This window comes from Aplidium turbinatum, chromosome 3 (genome assembly GCF_918807975.1).
Source record: "Aplidium turbinatum chromosome 3, kaAplTurb1.1, whole genome shotgun sequence".
In the NCBI taxonomy this organism is placed as follows: domain Eukaryota; kingdom Metazoa; phylum Chordata; class Ascidiacea; order Aplousobranchia; family Polyclinidae; genus Aplidium; species Aplidium turbinatum.
The window spans coordinates 868,262-888,849 of NC_137474.1; the positions used below are offsets into that span (position 1 = coordinate 868,262).

Genomic DNA, 20,588 nt, shown 5'->3' on the forward strand with positions numbered 1-20,588 from the left:
GGCGGCGATAAACCACAGTCACCTGCTACCCCAACAGAACAACTTGTCTAACGTAAAGTTATCAATCATCTGTCTATGGTTAACATAATTTAATACGATTTTTGTTTAGAAAAATTTTGGCTTGACTAGGGCGCCGTCACCAGCGAAACCATGGGAGTCACTGCTGCAGCTTGTGGAGTCGTCAGGTCGCGTTTACATAATGAAAAGTTCAGATTTACTGCCAGCGTCACGTTCCAGGGCTCAGTGCGCAAGGGTTATGTAACGTCATTCGACGCGTGTGATACTAAACCTGACGTTCTTTGCTGACATAGCGTATTGGTGTATGACGTAACAATACCGTTCTGAATAGATTGCAAAGGTGGATTGTGATTATTTGATACAAATGTGAAAATTATAAAAATATACAGAAATGTTGTTATACTGATTCAATATTTACACAAGAAGACTTCTTTGGAACAGAAAACATGACCTTGCACAATAGAACAGCTCTGCGTATGAAGCCAAGACACAAACGGAAAAGTCGGTTCCATTAAGGGGGCAGTTCTGCTTAGAAAAAAAAATTTCAATTTTTTATTTTATTTTATTGATATATATTGGAAATTTATCGTAGATTCCGAATATGCAGTTAGTTTTTACCTGTATTGCCCTCATCAAACGGAAGTCACATTTAAAGTCAAAGGCATGAATTTACCTAATTCTATTTTTCAAATGCGATTTACTCAAAATCATGTTTTTGTGCACTAAAAATGTTTCGTCTAGAAAACTACTTATTAGAATTGGCTAAAATTTTTAACAGATGTACAGTAGGCCCTTACGGACATAATGATTGAGTTTTGTTTCAATATTCAGAGTAATAAATATTTTATTACCAAATCCTGAAGTCAAATTTGCTCTTGATGCATGGCAATTATGAAATTTTTTGTATTTAAAAGAAATCCCCTCTATCAATTTATGGCTAGGATACCCTACTAGATCACCATGCAGTTTGAAGTCACTACCTCTAGCCATTTTCGAGTTTTTAGGGCTCGGGTGATTTTATGTACAAATTCAAAATGGTATAAACCCTTAATGAATTGCCCCAGCCTAACAAAAGTAAATATTTTTGGATAGCTTGTTTCCTCCTTTTTCCAGCAATATATGGTTTGTGGGTGAACTTTTGTGTGTAGATTGTTATTTATGACAAGTACGAAAAATGCGATTCTAAGTAGAACTGCCCCTTTAAGAAAAAATGGCTCAAAAAGAAAATACCGGAAGATGGTCACGAAGCTTGGTTTGTCATTCCATACAATCTTCAACCGGTGGACATAATCTGCATGCCATGAAAGAACACAACGGTGTATGGCTGCTAAAGCGGATAACACTTTCAAGTAAGAACTTCATTGTGACGCGATGGTGGAAGTTAAGAACCAAAACGTGTAAAAAACAAAAGCACGTGACGTTCAACGCATTGGTGGATGAACTTTTCACTCATTTACCACTAAAACATAAAGCACAACAAGCGTCAAATTGAACTCGAGCTTTACTCTATAAAAGCGAAAATAATTATCTGAACTTAATAAAAAGCACGTAAAAAAAGCAATTGCAGATCTCTGGTTGGCTAAACACTAAAAGTGCTTTTATGATTCAAAAACCTTCGAAAAACCACTTGAATTAAATTGACTAGTTGCTAGTGCAGGAAGATAGTTACAAGCCAGGCAGGCGGAAGGACGCACAGTGAAAACCAGTACGACAACGAACACGAAGCAAGATGCTGGAACTCTCCCGTGGGACCAAGTGATGCCACCACACCCAGAAGGCACTGCATTTGGGTCAACCACGTCGTAGAACATTGTTTGTTACGTTATAAAGCGGATCGAAATATAATTCCGAAGCTCTGTTGCCACGATCAAGAAAACGAATATCTTATTCAGACATATGGACTATCAACTTTGTCAGAATATCAGGCAAATATCTTCTGACAGGATTCTATTTGAATAAGCTTAACTGAAGATGATCTAGCCGCTAGCTGATCGAACTCGATTTTTAGCTGTTCATGATTGAACTGACTCGTGAGAAAATAAATTCGTTTGCCACGAGGTTCAAAAGCCACAACGTTGCAGACATCGGCCACAATGGGGGCGCGAATCCAGCATCTTGCCAAAGTGACATCAATTGTTCCAAAATGTTATTGTGCCTGTAACATTAATTTAATAATTCGCAACACTTAATATCGGATTACAAAAAATTATGCTAATTTTTTCCTAATCGTTCAGGCCTTCTGGCTAAACAAACAACTTGGCATTCCACAAGGTTCTATTAGGCGTCCGTCTGTCCGCCATCTTGTTCCTGTCCTCCATTGACCAGAAAGGCGCGCTCTACCTGAGACCTTGGTTTGCTAATGAGGCTCTCTTGTAGAATCTTCATCAAGGAAATGATGGGAAACTCAGCGAGCATCGCAACCACGTAGGCGACCATGTTGGCTAGGACCAAAGTGGCTGAAAGGTTCGAAAGCAATGATTGGTTTTATTTCAGGATAGAATCAGTTCATTTAGTTTTCTATGATTAAACATTGACAGCATTCTATACTTCCCTTATGTCACATTTAGTAAATGTCACTCCTCTCTTCGAACTTAGCAAAACAAATCGCAACGCCACGTGGTGGATTTACATTCAGGAGTCGATTTTCTTAAGGGCTTTCCAAGATGAAGGAACTCCCCATTTTCATACCGATATATCGGTATCGGTAATATCGGCCATTTTTTGAGTATCGGTCGGTATCGGCAAAAGTTGGCCGATACCGATATGCGATACTAAACATGTAAAAAAAAGGCGTTTGGTGTGGATTTTCTGCAGATGCAAACATATAGATTTTTTAAAATAGTAACTAACATCACATTGATGTAGAAAAATAACCTGTTCAAATTTTTGATACCTCACGCTCCCATGACTTCATGCGCGCACCTTTTGGCATTGTTTGCTTACAGTGATTCTTTCATTCAAACAAAACGTTTTGTTTCAGCAGTTTTGCGTTGTTCGATTCTTAAGTTGTGAAGGAGACTCAATTTCTCCAATATTTATCATTTGTGTTTCTTTTTTACTCTCAGCAAAGGATAAAACCAGGCCAAGACTACCCAGGTAGCAAAAATGTATAATTTTGCATCGTTTGAAAAACCCATGTAACTTGGTTGTTTTATTAAACTCACCAAGCTTAAACAATGTCATGGCAGAGTAAGTAGGCTCAAAATGAAAGCAATGGGACTATGAATCCTCACCAAACTAATCTATAAATGGTCTTGTTGCACCTAAGATGACAACCTCATTGTGAAGAAAGGAGCGTCCTTACCGGCTATCAGCACAAGGCTGAGCAGTGAGCACTCACTAGCACAGCGAGCTGTTGCGATTCGCTAACCATAACGGTGTAGCTTCCACGGGTCTACTACTATTCGGCGAGTCCAATTCGGCTAGTCCGATTCGGTGAGTGCCTTATTCGGCGATTTAAAATTTTTTTTTTTAAATTATTGGGTACCGTAGCCTAATTATCATTGCCGCTTTTACATCGTTTTAACGTCGCTAAACGTTGAAATAAGACCCTAACCCCAACCGTGCTCAACCGTGTGCAGATAGCCGGGAAGAACGCTCCTTTCTTTACAATGAGGTTGTCATCTTCGGCGCAACAAGACCATTTATTGATTAGTTTAGTAAAGATTCGTAGTCCCATTGCTTTCATTTTGAGCCTACTTAGCCTACTCTGACATTGTTTAAGCTTGATGAGTTTATTACAACGAAAGGTGGAAATTAAATCACAAACTGATAGAACCAGCTTACTAAAAACAACCAAGTTACAAGGTTTTTTTAAACGTTTAGCAGCGTAAAAACGATGCAAAATTATACATTTTTGCTACCTTGGTAGTCTTGGCCTGGCAAAAGCTTCTCAACCAAACGACAAGCGCCCTTAGGGGTAGAACCTTTGACATACTGATATCCAATTGAACGAACCCGAACCATCAACAGATGTTAGGTTGTCCGTCCAATTGTGGCCATTTCAGCGTTCAGCCAGAGAGTTAATTATTACTTTAAACTTTTTTTGGTAATTACACAACAAACAAGAGCAATAGCAGTGGTGGGAAGTTGCATTTTTCCTTTGTTCCGAGAAACGCAACCTTGATGACGTCATGAACAGCGTAGCTTCTGATTGGTTGATGGTTCGTGGTTCAATGAGATATCAGTATGTTAAAGTGCCTACCGCCCTTAGGTTGCACATTACTTGTCGAATAGTTTTTGTACGACTACACAATTGACTTGGTTTATATTTTACATCTTATTATCAATTATGATTGCCTATTTGGAGAGTTTGCGCAAACCCTTTATTAATTTTTCAGAAACCCCAATTATGATGTAATGTTTCTTCCCTTATAAGGCATCTGCAGCTAATAAGGCCCGGCCGGTAATAAGGCCCACCCCCGAGATCTCCGTTGTTACAAATCTTTTAAACAAAAGTGAAATCTTTGGTTGCTGCCATGGTGAATTGAGACTTACTGGTAAAGTTTCACCGCCTAAAGTTTACAATTTTTTGAGTTACGGAAAGTTGAAGTTTGGGGGGACTGAAATTGAGTGGTTTTCTTAATTTTCACATATTTTAGACTGCTCTGGAGTTAACAAACTGCTTTGACTTCGGTTTTTTTGCACTTTATGTGAAAGATATGTGCATGCTGATGCAGTAAAACCAATAAATTTGAACTTTTTTTCTAATTAAAGCAAGACTGATAATGATGATCACGACTAGGCTAATGTTGGTAATAAGGCTCATGGGCACATGAGGTAGGAAAATTGTACCGTTGTGCACCCCTAGTTAAGAAAGTGACGGTTAAAGACTTGAGTAACCCAAAAAATTCTTGTTACACCATTAATCCAATGTTTTATTGCAATGGAAATATCATAATTTCATTATCAAAATACTTTAGTATCCCTAACACATCTAAAAACACCATGTCGCTTTGAAAAAAATGGAGCATGGGAAAGGAGGGAATAGTTGTCTCTGTGTATTTACTTATTAGTTCTGTGCCTGTGTTGCCGATTAGAAGTTGTTTTGTGGTGTTGTTATTGTGAAAATCACTTTTGAAAATATACCTTTTCTATCACTTTTGGTGCAAATTCAAACCGGGCCTTATTCACAACGCATGCATCTAATAAGGCCCGCTTGAGATTTTTTTAATATTTTACAACCCCTTTTACTTAGAAACTTGTTTCATAGATATGTTGTTTAGATAGACTCAAAGTATCTTCATTCCAAGTTTCGTTCAAAATTATGCAGTATTTAGAAAAATATTAAGGTTTGAAAATTAGCGGGCCTTATTAGCTGCAGGTGCCTTACCCCAGTTTTCAATCACGGTGGCCTTTCATTTCTAAAACCTACTATTATGACACAACATTGAGTTGAGATTGGATTCTTGAATCTTCAAGTGCCAAGGACTTCCAAATCCGTCCATTGTCACTCATAATGACGTAGTAATGCCCCCTTTGGCACCTAATGTTGCCCATTTGAAGTTCTCCTTGCTGCTCTATAAATTTCCAAATTTGGTTGGTTTTGTGGCGTATTTTGGAATTTATTTATTGAAACTTGAACACAACTAATTTTGAATTTAGGGGATTTTTTGGTTTTAGACTAATTTGTCACTGTGTCAGCCGCGGTGGTGCCACGGCTTGTGTTTTAGCACAAGATCTTGTGGTTTTACTTTTGATCTTGTGCTTTAAGTTTTACCTTATTTGCATAAAACTATTAAAAAAAGCTTTGAATTGGCATAATTTGAAAAAAACGTGATATCGGTATAGGCCAAAATATTGGTATCGGTACATTTCTATTGTTGCTACCTGGGTAGTCTTGGCCTGGCAAAAGCTTTTCAACCAAACGACAAGCGCCCTTAGGTTGCACATTAGGGTGGATCGTCTTTCAACTTTTTTTCTTGATCGCTTATTAATAGTGCGGAAAAGTTGTGCACTGACATGTTAAGCACAACACAAAAAAAAATTTTCAAAAACTTGACTATCTTGGGTTGCCCCAAAGAAGTTGAAATATTAGAAAAAAGTGGAAAATTTCCAAAAATTTTATTTTTTGTTTTAGTTTTTAATCGCTTGTTAAGAGCGCGGAAAAGTTGTGCACTGACATTTTAAGCACAACACAAAAAAAAATTTTCAAAAACTTGACTATCTTGGGTTGCCCCAAAGAAGTTGAAATATTAAAAAAAAGTGGAAAATTTCCAAAAATTTTATTTTTTGTTTTAGTTTTTAATCGCTTGTTAAGAGCGCGGAAAAGTTGTGCACTGACATTGTAAGCACAATGCAAAAATAAATTTCCAAAAAAATTAATATCTTGAGGTGCCCCAACAAAGTTTAAAATTCAAAAAAGAATCGCAAATTTTTAAACATTCATTTTTTACACATTTGTAACTGCACTACCTCCCGCGATCATTGTAAATTACACAGAAAATCAATATTTACAAGTAGAATTACAAGTACATGTAGGATACGCAAACCTTTTAAGAACATAATCTAAAATCTTGTTTTGTATTGAGACGCGGCATGTCTTTCCTGGATTGTAGCCGACTTCTGATGAATCCATCGCGGTTAGCGGCATGTCTTTCCTGGATTGTAGCCGACTTCTGATGAATCCATCGCGGTTAGCGGCACCACACACTGCAACAGAAGCCTCCGCGACAACCTTGGCACCTCGCTCGAATGCTTGCGTGTGGCAGGGGAAATTGAGAGAATGTTGGCTCGTGTTGATGTTTTTGAACGACAACAATTCTCTGTTGTCATTTACATAGTTATTGGAAGTTCGGTTTTGTCGTTATCGGTTTGCCAGCATATCATATCAACATAACTGACAGCATTAAAATTGAATTTTGGCAGTTTGAAGCGCCGGATTTCAGTGCAAACGGGAGTTTCTCGTGCAAGCAGTATACGGCGTATTTCCAGCTCACGCACATGTGATTCTTTGTCAAACAGCATTGATAAAAGCATGTTTTCGCTTTGGCCAAAAAATTCATTTCTTTGAATAACAGGGTCGACAATGGCCTTTAGTTTATCCAACAGGTAGCGAGATTTGCTGATGGTTTGCCATAGATGAACAGCACCGATGATACAGAGTGGATTGCACTTTATTTCGAACCACATAGGAGCATATACCTTCATGACAAAGGTAGCCAGCGTTTTTAAATTATCAGAGAGTTCTGTGGTCCCTATATTCAACCGCAGAATGCGATTCCCGCAGTTAGCCAGCGTGAGTGATTAAGCTTACCTGGACTTCTTGTGGCGAGTGAACTGGGAATTTCTACTGTACAAACGCAATGACAAATGTCCCGGAGGTATCTTTGGTCCGTGCTTAAATCGGTCACACCCATATGAGGAAAATTACTTGGTATTGATTCAAATCGTCGGATAGGCATTTTATCACATGTAAGTAAAGCCTTTCCAATCGGTAGACACTTTTACATCACCCACTCGTCGAAGAGTGCCTGCTTTTCAATGTGAAATTGCTTTGTGTTTTAGTCACAATTTCGACTTGTTAAAGTGGCTACCATTAAGATCCTTCTTGCACTCAGTTCAGTTGCAGAAGAAAAAATAGTATTAGCAGAAGGTGGGAATCGAACCCGCGAAATCGAAATTACTACTCCTCTGCCCTAACCATTAGGCAACGGTGGTTGTGGTGAAGCATTCAGTTAAATTTCTTTGTATCAAAATTTTTCGATCAGAATATCACGTGTCGAGTCACATGACTGAAATCAGCTGAATCGCGAATGAACATGTCACGCATGATTGCGTACCTTTTCGGCGAGTGGGTAATGTTAAAGTGCCTACCTTTCCAATCTGTCCGGAATACCCACGAGGACCAGTTGTACTGCCATCCAAAAACTCAAAAAGATGCCGCAGGGGTAATTCGTTTGCGTGGAGTTGACATACCAACCATTGCAGCGGTTTTCGAAACTCTAATTCCACCATTCGGATAACAACGCCTGCATGACCCGTATTTACCACAGTACTATCACACCCCACGGCTGTTATTAAGCTAGTGTCTGTTCCTTTATCATGAACTGCTGATATTACGGAGTCGACAATGCTTCCGGCTGTTCCCGCAGCTGGACTTACGTGGCTAAAATACTGAGATCCCAATTTGGCGATAATACACACATGCTCTTCAACAACATATCTTCTGTGAGACACCCCATGCATGATCGTCTACTAAGGGGAAGACACCCCATGATCGTCTACTAAGGCCCGCACTAAGTGGAAGGCAGCAAACGTTGGTGAATGTTCATATTATTAAACAGGATACAGACAACCATGACATCAGCAATGCGAAGTAAATATTGATTTTCAGAAATTTTCTGGAGCGTTTAAAAATTAAAACAAAAAATAAAATTTTTGGAAATTTTCCACTTTTTCTAATATTTCAACTTATTTGGGGCACCCCAAGATATTAAAAATTTTGAAATTTTTTTTGTGTTGTGCTTACAATGACAGTGCACAACTTTTCCGCACTCTTAACAAGCGATTAAAAACTAAAACAAAAAATAAAATTTTTGGAAATTTTCCATTTTTTCTAATATTTCAACTTCTTTTTCTAATATTTCAACCCAAGATATTAAAATTTTTAAAAAAAATTTTTTGTGTAGTGCTTACAATGTCAGTGCACAACTTTTCCGCACTAGTAATTAGCGATTAAGAAAAAAAGTTGAAAAACGATCCACCCTATTGCACATTACTTGTCGAATAGTTTTTGTACGACTACACAAATGACTTGGTTTACATTTTACATCTTATTATTAATTATGATAGCTTATTTGGAGAGTTTGCGCAAACACTTTATTAATTTTTCAGAAACCTCAATTATGATGTAATGCTTCTTCTCTTATACCCCAGTCCTCAATTACGGTGACCTTTCATTACTAAAATCTACTATTATGACACAACAATGCGGTTGAGATTGAATTCTTGAATGTTTAGTAAATTATACCAATTGAAAGCTTTTTTTAATAGTTTTATGCAAATAAGGTAAAACTTAGCATTTGATATAATTCCTTACAAATACCAAAATTGCTTCTTTTTGCAACACCAAAGTATCGGCCAAAATATCGGTATCGGCCTAAAAAAGTGATATCGGGATCGGTAACGGTCAAAATATTGGTATCGGTACATCTCTAATTTTAAACAAACTTATGAAGCTAGAACCAGACTTTGAGTAAAAGCAACTTATAGAAGATGGATAACAATCGCCATTCCCCAACTGGGAAAATAAGTTGACACCTTGGCGGTTCTCGCGGTCCGGATATGTTGACAAGAACAACTAACATCACTTCCACATACTGTAAAACCACAGTATTTCAACTAATATCGTCAATTTGAGAGCGCCAGACAACATGTAGATTGTAGCTCTAACCAGCAACTCACCCAAGTAGAAGACCAGAATCATAGTGATATTGAAGTGAATGAGAGTTTCCTGAGTGGCTGCTAACCAATATATGACCAGGGGATGGACGAGGTAGGCGCAGTAGGTCAACCGACTCAGAGGAATCAAAGCTTTCCAACTGAGGAGGGTGTTGATTGGACCTGCGAGTATTTCAAACCTTTTGTTTATTTCTCCTTAACCTTGTACGTCATATTCGTACAATGTCATAAGGAAGGTGTCATGCTTAGCACAGAATCAAATCATCAGAAAACCTCAAATCGAGCACTTTCAATGGCAGTTCGCCACTGGTGCTCGTCTGGAAGTTTTTCATAGTGGCATCAACATGAGAATGGGATGAGCCGCCGCTATATTATGATATGCTGATGTTTTTCCGATTTACTCTTGAACGCAGTGAACGAATAATGGATTGACTGAAACTTCATCAAAACCGTGACACGCAAGATTGGATACCGGTAATGCATTTGTTGATTCACATTTAGTTGATGTTGTTGTTGATTCACAATAGACCACAAGCAAGCAGCTTCCACCTACCTCCATATCCATTCACGCAAGCGATGGTCACCCACGCCATTGCTGCACACCACAGCGGACGAGACACGGCGTTGTAGAAAGCGGCGGTATTGTTGTCCAACAATTCCCCTTGAGAAAATGAAGGATAGAGCCCGTAGAGCAATGAGCAACTTATGGCAGCCGCCATCACCCAGCCAAGGAAAGCGACAATCTAGTGATTATCAAACAACAACCATCAACAGAAATGTTGTTGTTTGTGAACACCTTGATTGATTTTTGACCACACACCAAACTTGTCTTACAAGCCTACAATATATTTACGACAGTACTGTACCCAATACAACTGTGCCTCAGGTGCTCATCAAAACCGTTAGTCGTAAGCAAGAAACTATGCATCTCTGAGGAATAACAAACTCACCTTCGGCATCCTGATCTTCTTATAAGTGTGCAGCACATAACCGGTTAATAGCCCAACAATGTACGCCCCAATTCGACACCATGGTTTGGAATACAAGTCTTGCATGAAGGGGCTGTATTGGACCGGCGAAGGATGAGGGGAAGGCGTGGTAAAATTGCCACCAGTGCCATTAGTCATTGGGGTAGTGAAAAAATGAGGAAAAGGCGTGGTGAAATTGGCACCAGTGCCATTAGTCATTGGGGTAGTGAAAGGATGAGGGGAAGGCGTGGTGAAATTGCCACCAGTGTCATTAGTCACTGGGGCAGCGAAAGGATGAGCCACAGACCTGCATATAAAATCAACAACATATAAATGGAAATAATTTTTCTCTTCTCATCTGCATGGTCCTGTCTAAGTGGTCACATCTAAATGATTGTATCTGAATGCAGTGGCGGCTCGTGCCATGGTGCCGTGCTATGGCGGCTCGTACCGTGCTGTGCAAGGCTGCGGCCTCACCCGAAAGAAAGAGAAGAGGGAAAGTATGTTTTCCTCTGTGTTTGTCCGACCCGGTTACCTTTTTCACTTAAGAATAGCGGATCAAAAATTAAAATATTAAAAGTTTCGTTTGGCAACACCGACTTTGGGAAAACTGCTCTGCAGCCGGAGATTCTGGATTTCAAGCGCTCTAATTGACTAAAAATTATCCTTGAAGCTCCACCTCTTTTGGTATTTTACAACAATTTTTGATCTGTTGGGGCTGCATGGAAAACAGCCCCACCTAACCGAATAACTGTACAGACTTTTTAAAGTTAGTTTTTATTTCGCAGAGTAGCGATGAGCCATGAATGTAGAAGTGTTTGCTGTAGAGTTACGGTATTTAACAGGTTATAGGAAGTGCTAGTCCAGCCTAGGGCATCTCAAAATCACTTGAACCTTGTGTGCAACGGCTAGGCTAGTCAAGAATAAGCTCAATACTAGTAAAATTTGTCTCCAAAGCAATACCGTTAGTTTTTTTTAAATACAGTTTAGAAATACATCAACTTTTCAACAAACTTTGAATGCATTTTTTCAAAATTTGGGGTAAAAACATGCTCAGAACGCACCAAATTTAATGCAATTTTTCAAATTTTTCTGGGGGGTTACCCCCCAGACCCCCCGCGAAGTCGTTCGCCTTCGGTGAACTCAGCGACGGGCTTCGCCCCCCGGACTACTTATTGCAGCCCCACTTCTCACAAACAGCACCAGCCGCCACTGTCTGAATGGTTGCGTCTTGAGTGGTTGGGTCTGAGCAATTGCAATTGAGTGACATCAAAGCAGTTATTAAAACGCAAAGTGATCAAATCTTAAGCGAATTACTCACGCGGCGAGTAAGCCTATTCCAGACGCGATCGGTTGCTGGTGGGTGACTGATGAGAAGATTCCAGTTATAGCGATGCTTGAAGTGAGGGTTGCCAGCGCACTGCCAAGTCCGAACAATGGCCACCTGTTGACGTGGTACAAGATGCTGTTATTCCAATAATCGAACACAGCCTCAAACACAGAGATGAATAGCTAATCGATCTCCAATCTCCATCAAAGGTTAGTATTCTGCTTACCACTGAAGATGTTGCGAATGTATTTTAATTTTATGAAAATAATTTCGAAATTATTCATTTATTTAAATGAAGCAAAAAAGCAAATCTAGACAAGAAGTTGTTCAATGTATTTTAATTTTATGAAAATAATTTCGAAATTACTCATTTATTTGAATGAAGCAAAAAAGCAAATCTAGACAAGAAGTTGTTCTCAGATACAAAGTGTTCAGTGACAAGCATTCCCGACACTCACTTATAAAATAGATAGAGGAAGAGTGGAGCCAGCAAATAAAACTGAGTGTCATTGGAAAGATACCAGCCCCAACCGAAGCACTGCAACGTAGAAGTTATGATATTTTTACCATTCAAACAATTCTTCCACTTTTCATTTGAATTCCACAAATTACAGCTATTTCAAAAAGTCAATTGTAAAGAATTCAAAATGTTTTAAAATTATTTACTAACAAACAAAAGATGCGACTTGCAAAATTCTTCATATTAATTTCAGTGGTGACTGGAGATGTTTATAAATGTTTCTATGTTTATAATCTTTCTTCTACAAACCTCACCTCTACTTGTAAGTCTCCCACAGGGTATAAGTTGCTGAAGTAGAGGAGGTTAGTGTACCAATATTCCCTGCATGGGGCCTTTAATCCTTCTACACTAACGGGCCACGAGGGCCCACCTCCCAAATGAGGGTACACACTGACCATCATAAACAACACGAAGGCGTAGGCAGGGGTAAGTCTGAACAAAGTTTAGGTTCGGTTAACATAATCCAGTTTTAATTTCACTGCTGGAACATTTCACTTAAGAGACAAATCGTTCAAAGATTTATGCTTAGACTGTTCCTCATTCAGTCTATCCCATCTACTAGGTGGAGAAGTGCCTGTACGTATGCTGCTCCACTATACATCTCAAAACTTGAACCATCGACACTTGATAACTAACAATAATAGAATATGTGATTAGACAAAATGTCCATACAGCAACCAATTTCTATTCGAACTGGGCATGAGATCTGTGAAGAAAGATAACACGTAGTTGTGGGACAAACGACAAAACGCAGCTGCTTCTCACCTGAGATAACGGAGCAGGTACATCATTGGGACATCCATCCTTCCGTGACGTTGTTCCAAGGTCCGGAGGCCAAGATACACCACAAGCAGTCCGCTCAAGAAGAAGAACGTGTCCACGGAGAAGAACGCATTCCCGATGGCTTGGAACTCCCAATGGTTGATGAAATATTCGGCAATGAATACAGGATTGTCTGGACACAAAATGTTGCTTGACAACAGCACGCATATCTGCACTGCTAAACGATTTTGTTTTAACAAGAAACTTCATATCACTGTGTGGACTGGTACAAGTTGGAAGAGCAGCACAAGTTGTGAAGTTGGAAGAGCAGCACAAGTTGTGAAGTTACACCATTCGAACAAAGGGTGAATGTGTCCATAGCGTTTGAATTGTAAAAAGTGAATATTTTTGAGTTATATCCAAATTCACACAATTACAATGGACAACCTTAACCATTCAACAAAGGTTCACGGCAAGGCGCATGCTAGGTGTACGTCATCAGTCACTGTACTTCGGTTATTTCGGTGTATACTCTAGAAAATTTGTACTTCGGTAATTGCCACCGCCATGTCAAGATCGAAGTTTAAATCGGTAATGATTTAGCCAAGACAAAAATAGGCTAATTTCGAATGCCGACTACGTGCGATCTTCACCGACTTTACTGACTAGACTAGAATGAAAAGTGTTTTAATTTTGGAAATAAGAATTATTGTTATGCTTATGTGTAAAACTTGTTTGTGCGGAGGTATATAAAGCACTTTCAAAATAAGAAAAAGCAAGCAATTACGTAATTTAAAATTGGCAAATTCCAACAATATGTTTGCGATTGTAGAACAGCAAACGTGAAATCATAGATCTCGTCATGGAGGTGAGCAACAACTTGAAACTGAAGCTATTTTTTTAAGTTATTGTTGATGAAATCACACAAATTTACGTCATAATGCAACGTTTTGCTACAACGGAGAAAATTGAGCCATCAATCGCTATTGAACAGGATCACCGTTGAAAGCTGCAGTTAAGTTATTGGAGTGGAAAACGATTTATCACTTATTTTTTGTTCACAACAAGTGAGTTTTTTAAGAAACACAAATATAATGAGAGAATTACATTTTGAAGAAAGTTAAAAACAATGGAAATTCATCACGGGTCCCTACAAACCTAAACCGGTGGCGAACCCAAGAGGGCGATCGCCTTCTTTAAACACAACAAAGTAACTTTATTCACGGTGTAATTGCAAGGTTGGATTAATGTAGATCTACACCCCCATGTTTTGTTAAAATCGCGCAAACGGTTTTTATCACCAACCAATAAAAGCAAATATTTGCCAACTGTAAACGCCTGTCAATCAAATTGTCTTCCACAAAGACTCGCCAACAAAGCACACATAGAAACCGTGCCTGACAAGCATTACGCAAGATGACTGGCTGGGTGCGATTGCAAAGAATGAACCAGAATAAAGAATGAACAAAGAATGAATCAATAAGCGGTTGAATTTGAAATAAATTAATACATATGCAGCTTTCAGTCGTCACTTAGTGCTCAGCAGAAGGTAGGTCACACAACTATTGAACAAAAGGTGAAGACCAAATTGTCATTACATCCGATTACAGAGGATTGAGACTGAGCGATTCCCTTAGTTCGCACAAAGCAAACCAACCTGTTTGAGCTGGTGGAAATACATCGCACACATGTGGTTCACTGGTACATGTGGTTCACTGGTGCATGTTGGATGCTGCACGTGCCTCACACAATGGGCGACAAACTTCCACCCGACACGTCTATTACCACAGGTTGCGCAACACTGGTCGTTCAATACATTAAATGTGACGTCATTAAAGTAATAAAACGAGAGAAACAATCCCGCGTGATCACACGACATGACGAGGTCAAAGGGCAATTTGCAATCGTGATATGGTTTGTACTAAATACATCATATCGATTTTTGCTGAAAAACAATCATAAAATTGTTCATTGTTTGTGGCTTGTGGTAACAAACTATTACTGTTCTGATGGACATATTGTCTGCATACAGCAGTTAAATGACTTACATCAATAGTACAATGGTAAGTGGTAACAAACTAAACGCTAATGCACCAAGTAAAATATTTAAGACTAGTACTCTCTCCATTTTGTTTTAAAGAGGCCTGGTCTTCATCTCGGGAACCCTGATGTGTTAGGATGAAAACCAGGTTCCTTTGAAACAAAATGGAGAGAGTACCACCCTTAAATATTTTATTAATCACCAAAACTCACTTGCAAATGAGAAGGAGAAGAGGAAGCTGTGACCAAGCAGCACCCATGACATGCTCAAGAAGCGTATTCCATGAAGACATGTGATGTCGGTTGGCCTCTGCTTGGTGTCCAACAATCGCTTCGTGTTCTGGATGAGTGAAAATGACGTCAACAATCGATGGAAAGTTCCTGTGACGCAAATAATGGTCAATATGACGTGACAAGAAAGCTCTGGTCTTAAAACTAACTGGTACCGCTGAAAGTCCTTTCAAAATGTGGTTCTTTATAAAATATTCTGAACAAATTCAATGCCAATATTGAATTAATATTCAGTATACAGAGTGTTTCAAAACATTTGACATCATTAACAGTCTTGCAACTTTCCAATTATCGTTTATACGATCCCAAATTTTAACAGTATGTACAGTTATAACATAAAATTTCATCTTTTAAATTTCAGGCATTTTTCTTTTTTGATGTAGAAATGCCATATACAATAATGTGGAAAAAGCATTTTGTGTACGGTACTGGAGTAGCCTATGCTAGAACACAGTCGAATAAGACTGTGCACTGTGCAGAGTGCATTTGCGCAACGATTTGGAAACAAAGGGCCAGATGGAAAGCAGATTTGGACATGACATAAAAAGTTCGAACAAGAAAGTTGTTTGAAAATTCCAGCTTCAGAAACAATGGGTCCCATGTTACATTTTTGCACCGGGGCCCCAACTGATGAAGCTACAGCTCTGATTGTAACTGTAAGATTAAAACTGCATTCAAATCTTATCATGTTTTTATTTGAAATTTTATTAATTTTCCAGAAAACCTAAAACAAAATTCCAGCACAGCCGTGATTTTCTGAATAAGTATGTGCTTCCATCAGTGTTTCTCGCTTATTCTAATTGCTTAGCACTAAAATCTACTCACCATGTTCAGCTTTACGAGATGGTGATGGCAAGGTGTCGTTGAGGACAAAGGCTGAGTTTGATTTTTCTTCCACTTTGTCCAACTTATCGCTAATATATTCATACCCGGTGGATGAAATCACCAGAGCAACCAACACAGAAAGAAGAAACCTGCATTAAAAACATAGAAACATAAAATAGACAACTCACTGCAATGCACGTTATGATGTCCCCAGGCTTCGCCTAATGTCTCGTTGGTATTCTGAACGTTGACATAAAGGTTTGGCCACGGCTGGTCGTATGTTAGTTTTCCATAAAACAATAAATTTGATCAAGGCCACAACAACATGGAAAAGTATTTCACCACATACTGAAATATTTTTAGATTAACTTCATTGAAATAATTACAGTAGTTGCATTGCTATTTGTTATAAGACTATAGGACTGTCGTTTAAAGAAAACAAATATTTCACGGGAACTGTTTTTACATCAAGTGGAACCAATGGCAATGCAAGGGGGCCCTTACAATTTCCTCCAACTCAAACTAAACTTTTAGCTGCACACAAGGACCACCCTGCCTGTCACAGATATTGAAAAAGTAAAGTTTCTGCTTGTTGTTAAAGTGTCTGCGAAGTATTTAGTCTATTAGGAATTCTTTAGTCTACTGGTGCCGCTGAACGCAGAGCTGTTCTTCAAGTGTGTTGCCTAAGCGTACACCCAAAGAATTGAGTCGTCGTTCCATGACCTTGCCATTTACAATCAGTCACTTAACCGTATGAGTCATAAGGTGGATGAACAAAAACCATAAATAAAAAAAGACTTACAATCCACCGATATCCGTGGCTTCCCACTCAGTGAACTGCTTTGGACATTGAATGTTGACAGTTAAATTTTTTCCAACCACCTTTGAAAAGAATGATTGAACAACAGACTCTGGACAAGCATCTGGGAAGCAGCTTCCAATTGTAACGCCTTGTGATGCACCCAATCCTAATGCAGCCTTTAAAAAATTCACATTGTTAGAATTATGTGCTCAGAGTTGAACAAAACTAGGAATACGTTGCACAAAATTCCCACGTACAGCGAGATCAGCAATGTCTCACACAAAATTTTTTGAAAATTAGCAAACTCAATAATTTTTCAGGGCACATTTGCACATTATAGTGACTATAATATATAGTCATTCAATTTTTAAAATTAATTTGCCTGTACAACTATATCAAATAACCATCACACCGCTGCATTCTCTTCAAGTAATTGACAACACAAAAATGTTTTATTGAAATAGAGAGGAGGATCAGATTGAGATTGATTGATATTAGCACATAATAAGCAAGTGGCGGTTTGGAAACAATTGCACTGAAAGTGCAGGATATTCAGAAGATTTTTTAGATTACGGCTTGCAGTAAATGCAAAGATTATGTGACAAACTCAGAATTTGGATTATTTGCTCAAAGATTACTCACAGTCATGGTGCGTGAAATGTTAGCACATATACAGGGTGCGGACAAAGTCCTTGGACTAAAATTAAATTTTAATTTACTATATATGTCCTTAAATAGATTTAGTAAGTGTTTGATAGTGCGTATTTATTGTATCAAACCTTATCTTTCAGAATGTGTCATCAGTTCATCACAATTTAGATTTATTTTCAAGTATGAGTGATAAACGTGCAGCTATCATTCAGCTTCATCGAGCAGGCAAGACCAATTCAGAGATAATAAAGCTTCTTGAAGCACCGATATCAACAGTTTATCATGTTGTTAGCAGGTTTAAAGAACTGAACAGTGCCGAAGATCGCCCTCGAAGTGGGTTACACCTCACAGAAACGAAACTCGCTCGAGCTAAAATTCTTCTGAATAAAATGAAGTCAGGTACGGACACAGGAGAGATCATTTTCTCAAATGAAAAATTGTTCAATGTCGAAGCAATGTGTAGTGTACCCGACAAAATGATCGTATCCTTGCTAAGTCTTCTGCAGACATTCCTGACTCCATGAAAAAGTTTTCAGGCACCAGAAACCGTCTTCTGTCATGGTGTGGGCTGCTGTCTCCAAACCCTGGAATACTCCCCTCACTTTTGCTCCACAAGGCGCTAAAGTTAACACCAATTCGTACATTGAGACAAATTTGACTCCTGCCCTTGCAGAGACTAAGAAACACTTCAAAAGGAAGCCATTCACATTCCAACAGGACGGTGCACCAAGAAAACCCAGGAATGGTGCCAGAACCATTTTCCTCATTTCTGGAGCAAGGACCTGAATTCAATGGACTTTTGCGTTTGGTCCATTTTGGAGGCAGATGCCTGTGCTTCATCCCATGACTCAGTTGAGGTGTTGAAGTGCTCTCTCAAAAAAGCATGGGGCAAAATACCCAAGAAACCCTACGTAAAGCAGTAGGGAGTTTCAACAGTAGTCTTGAGCGTGTTATTCACAGGCCAGAAGGGAACATATTGAATGAAACTTTGTACGATTGTTAGTTAGGCTACTGTCTTGGCCATACACCGTTAAAATATTTTGTGATTTTATTCACTATTTACAGAAATATTACACTTTAAAGCAGTCCAAGGATTTTGTATTCACCCTGTATAATAAGCAAGTTGCGGTTTGGAAACAATTGCACTGAAAGTGCAGGATATTCAGAAGATTCTTTAGATTACGGCTTGCAGTGAATGCAAAGTTTATATATATATATATATGTGACAAACTCAGAATTTAGATTATTTGCTCAGAGGTGATTCACAGTCATGGTGCGTGAAATGTTAGAAGAGTGTCAAAACAACTCATGTTTCTACTTTCAACTTTTGAGAAGATACTGCAGCCACTGCTGGAAAAGCAAATACAATCAGTAATCTGCTGTTGGTGTTTTGTACTCACAGGTTGCACAGGTTTACCAACGAATGTTTGACAATACTTTCCACTGAAATTAGTTGATTGTGCATTAACGCATTCATAATACAGTCCTAACCATTTCTGGTTTCCTCGTAGAATGCCACTTTCCAATTTGCCCCACGCATCTACCACTACAATATAAAAATTTAGAGTCAATTTGGTGGATAACGTTGTTTCATCTTTTAAAACAATGTTATTGCTAATAGCTGCAAACACAACATTGCAATTCCTATCAAAAACACATTTAGTCCTTTCCCAGTTTAGCTTAGATGCGTTTTCAGCTGAAGAGTTCCAATGAAGAGTCAAAGACTTCATAGTTAACACACTAAAGAAAACTTATAATGTCTCCAAAACAACATTCATTACCATAAAACAATTAATATGCTATAATATACTTTTAAGTACATTTGGCTTAGTGGTTAATGTGCCCACCTCTGAATCACTAAACATGGGTTTGATGCCTTGTCGTATCATACCAAAGACATTTTAAAAGTTGTACTGAATCTTGTTTCTGCTTGGCACTTGGCAAAAGGAATAGATTCAGGGTAAACATGTACTTGGCTGCACTGACACTGCCAGCTTTGTAAAGAGCTGAGTAGCAGCACATATTCGTGATGAATAAATCGGCAAACCGCTATATAACACAGATTATTGTTCCATACTAGTACCGTACCTATAAACTTGATTCAATATCTTTAAAGCATTAAGTAAATAATATATACAAAGTTTTGTCAAGTTTAAGCAATATAGAATATGTTGAAAAAATTGTGTTTGTACTATCATCATCTATTGGTAAAAGTTGAGTACAAAGCCATTCATACCTTGCAATGCATAGGGTTTCAATTGCTTCAGATCGTTAAAAAACTGCATCAATGAGTGAAGACATATCTGGGTGTTGTTGTCAACAACTGCTGCCTCTAAACTGTCTTGAAGACCTGATGGCAACTTTGCAACAAAATCTAAAATTTCTTTATCAGCCTGGCCAGATTGAGACACTCTGTGCTTCACCACACGTATAGGATTGTGCTCTGTGAGTGGAGTTTTTATCTCTTGTCCATTGCAGAAAACAAGAAAAGCAATTGACAAAAATAATGCATTCATGGCTTATTGTTAATTAAACTTCCAAGACACGTCTGTCATAAATTAAATGAATTATATAAACAATGCAGTGGCTAAGGTTACCACATAGTATATGATCATAGCCTCTTAGGCTACAGTTATCTAGTTACTTAAACATAAAATTGCTTTTTTCTTTTGCTAACTCTTCAGCAACATGGAAAAGTTGGCTTTGATAGCTTCACAACAAGTCGCTTTCTGTGTCCACATACATGGCTCATCTGTAGTGTCAATGTGAGAGCTTCCATAGGACCTGGGTTTGATATAGCTCAGAAATGCTATGTTTGGCAAACTTTATTCAAATTCAAGGTGATTTATTTGATGATGTTGCTTACTACTTATTTGCTACTTGTAATGGTATCTTAAATTGTCACAATGAGCAACAACTAAAATCATTATTATTTTATTCTCCTTTTTCAATGAAAATTGTTTTTATGCATTTACGATT

At 38.4% G+C, this 20,588-nt stretch overlaps 1 protein-coding gene across 1 annotated transcript; it reads right to left on the reverse strand.

Moving 5' to 3' along the window:
• Window positions 1–346: 346 nt before the first annotated feature.
• LOC145766358 (O-acyltransferase like protein-like) lies at window positions 347–20,152 on the reverse strand. The gene is made up of 13 exons (XM_082578053.1): window positions 19,846–20,152; window positions 19,010–19,155; window positions 16,959–17,134; window positions 16,157–16,305; window positions 15,254–15,421; window positions 13,004–13,193; window positions 12,493–12,670; window positions 12,177–12,256; window positions 11,710–11,832; window positions 10,371–10,695; window positions 9,974–10,163; window positions 9,424–9,582; window positions 347–2,474 (listed from the first exon to the last, which is right to left on the reverse strand). The coding sequence occupies exons 1-13, from the start codon at window positions 20,123–20,125 to the stop codon at window positions 2,296–2,298; spliced, it is 2,343 nt and encodes a 780-aa protein (XP_082434179.1). The 5' UTR covers window positions 20,126–20,152; the 3' UTR covers window positions 347–2,295.
• Window positions 20,153–20,588: the final 436 nt, after the last annotated feature.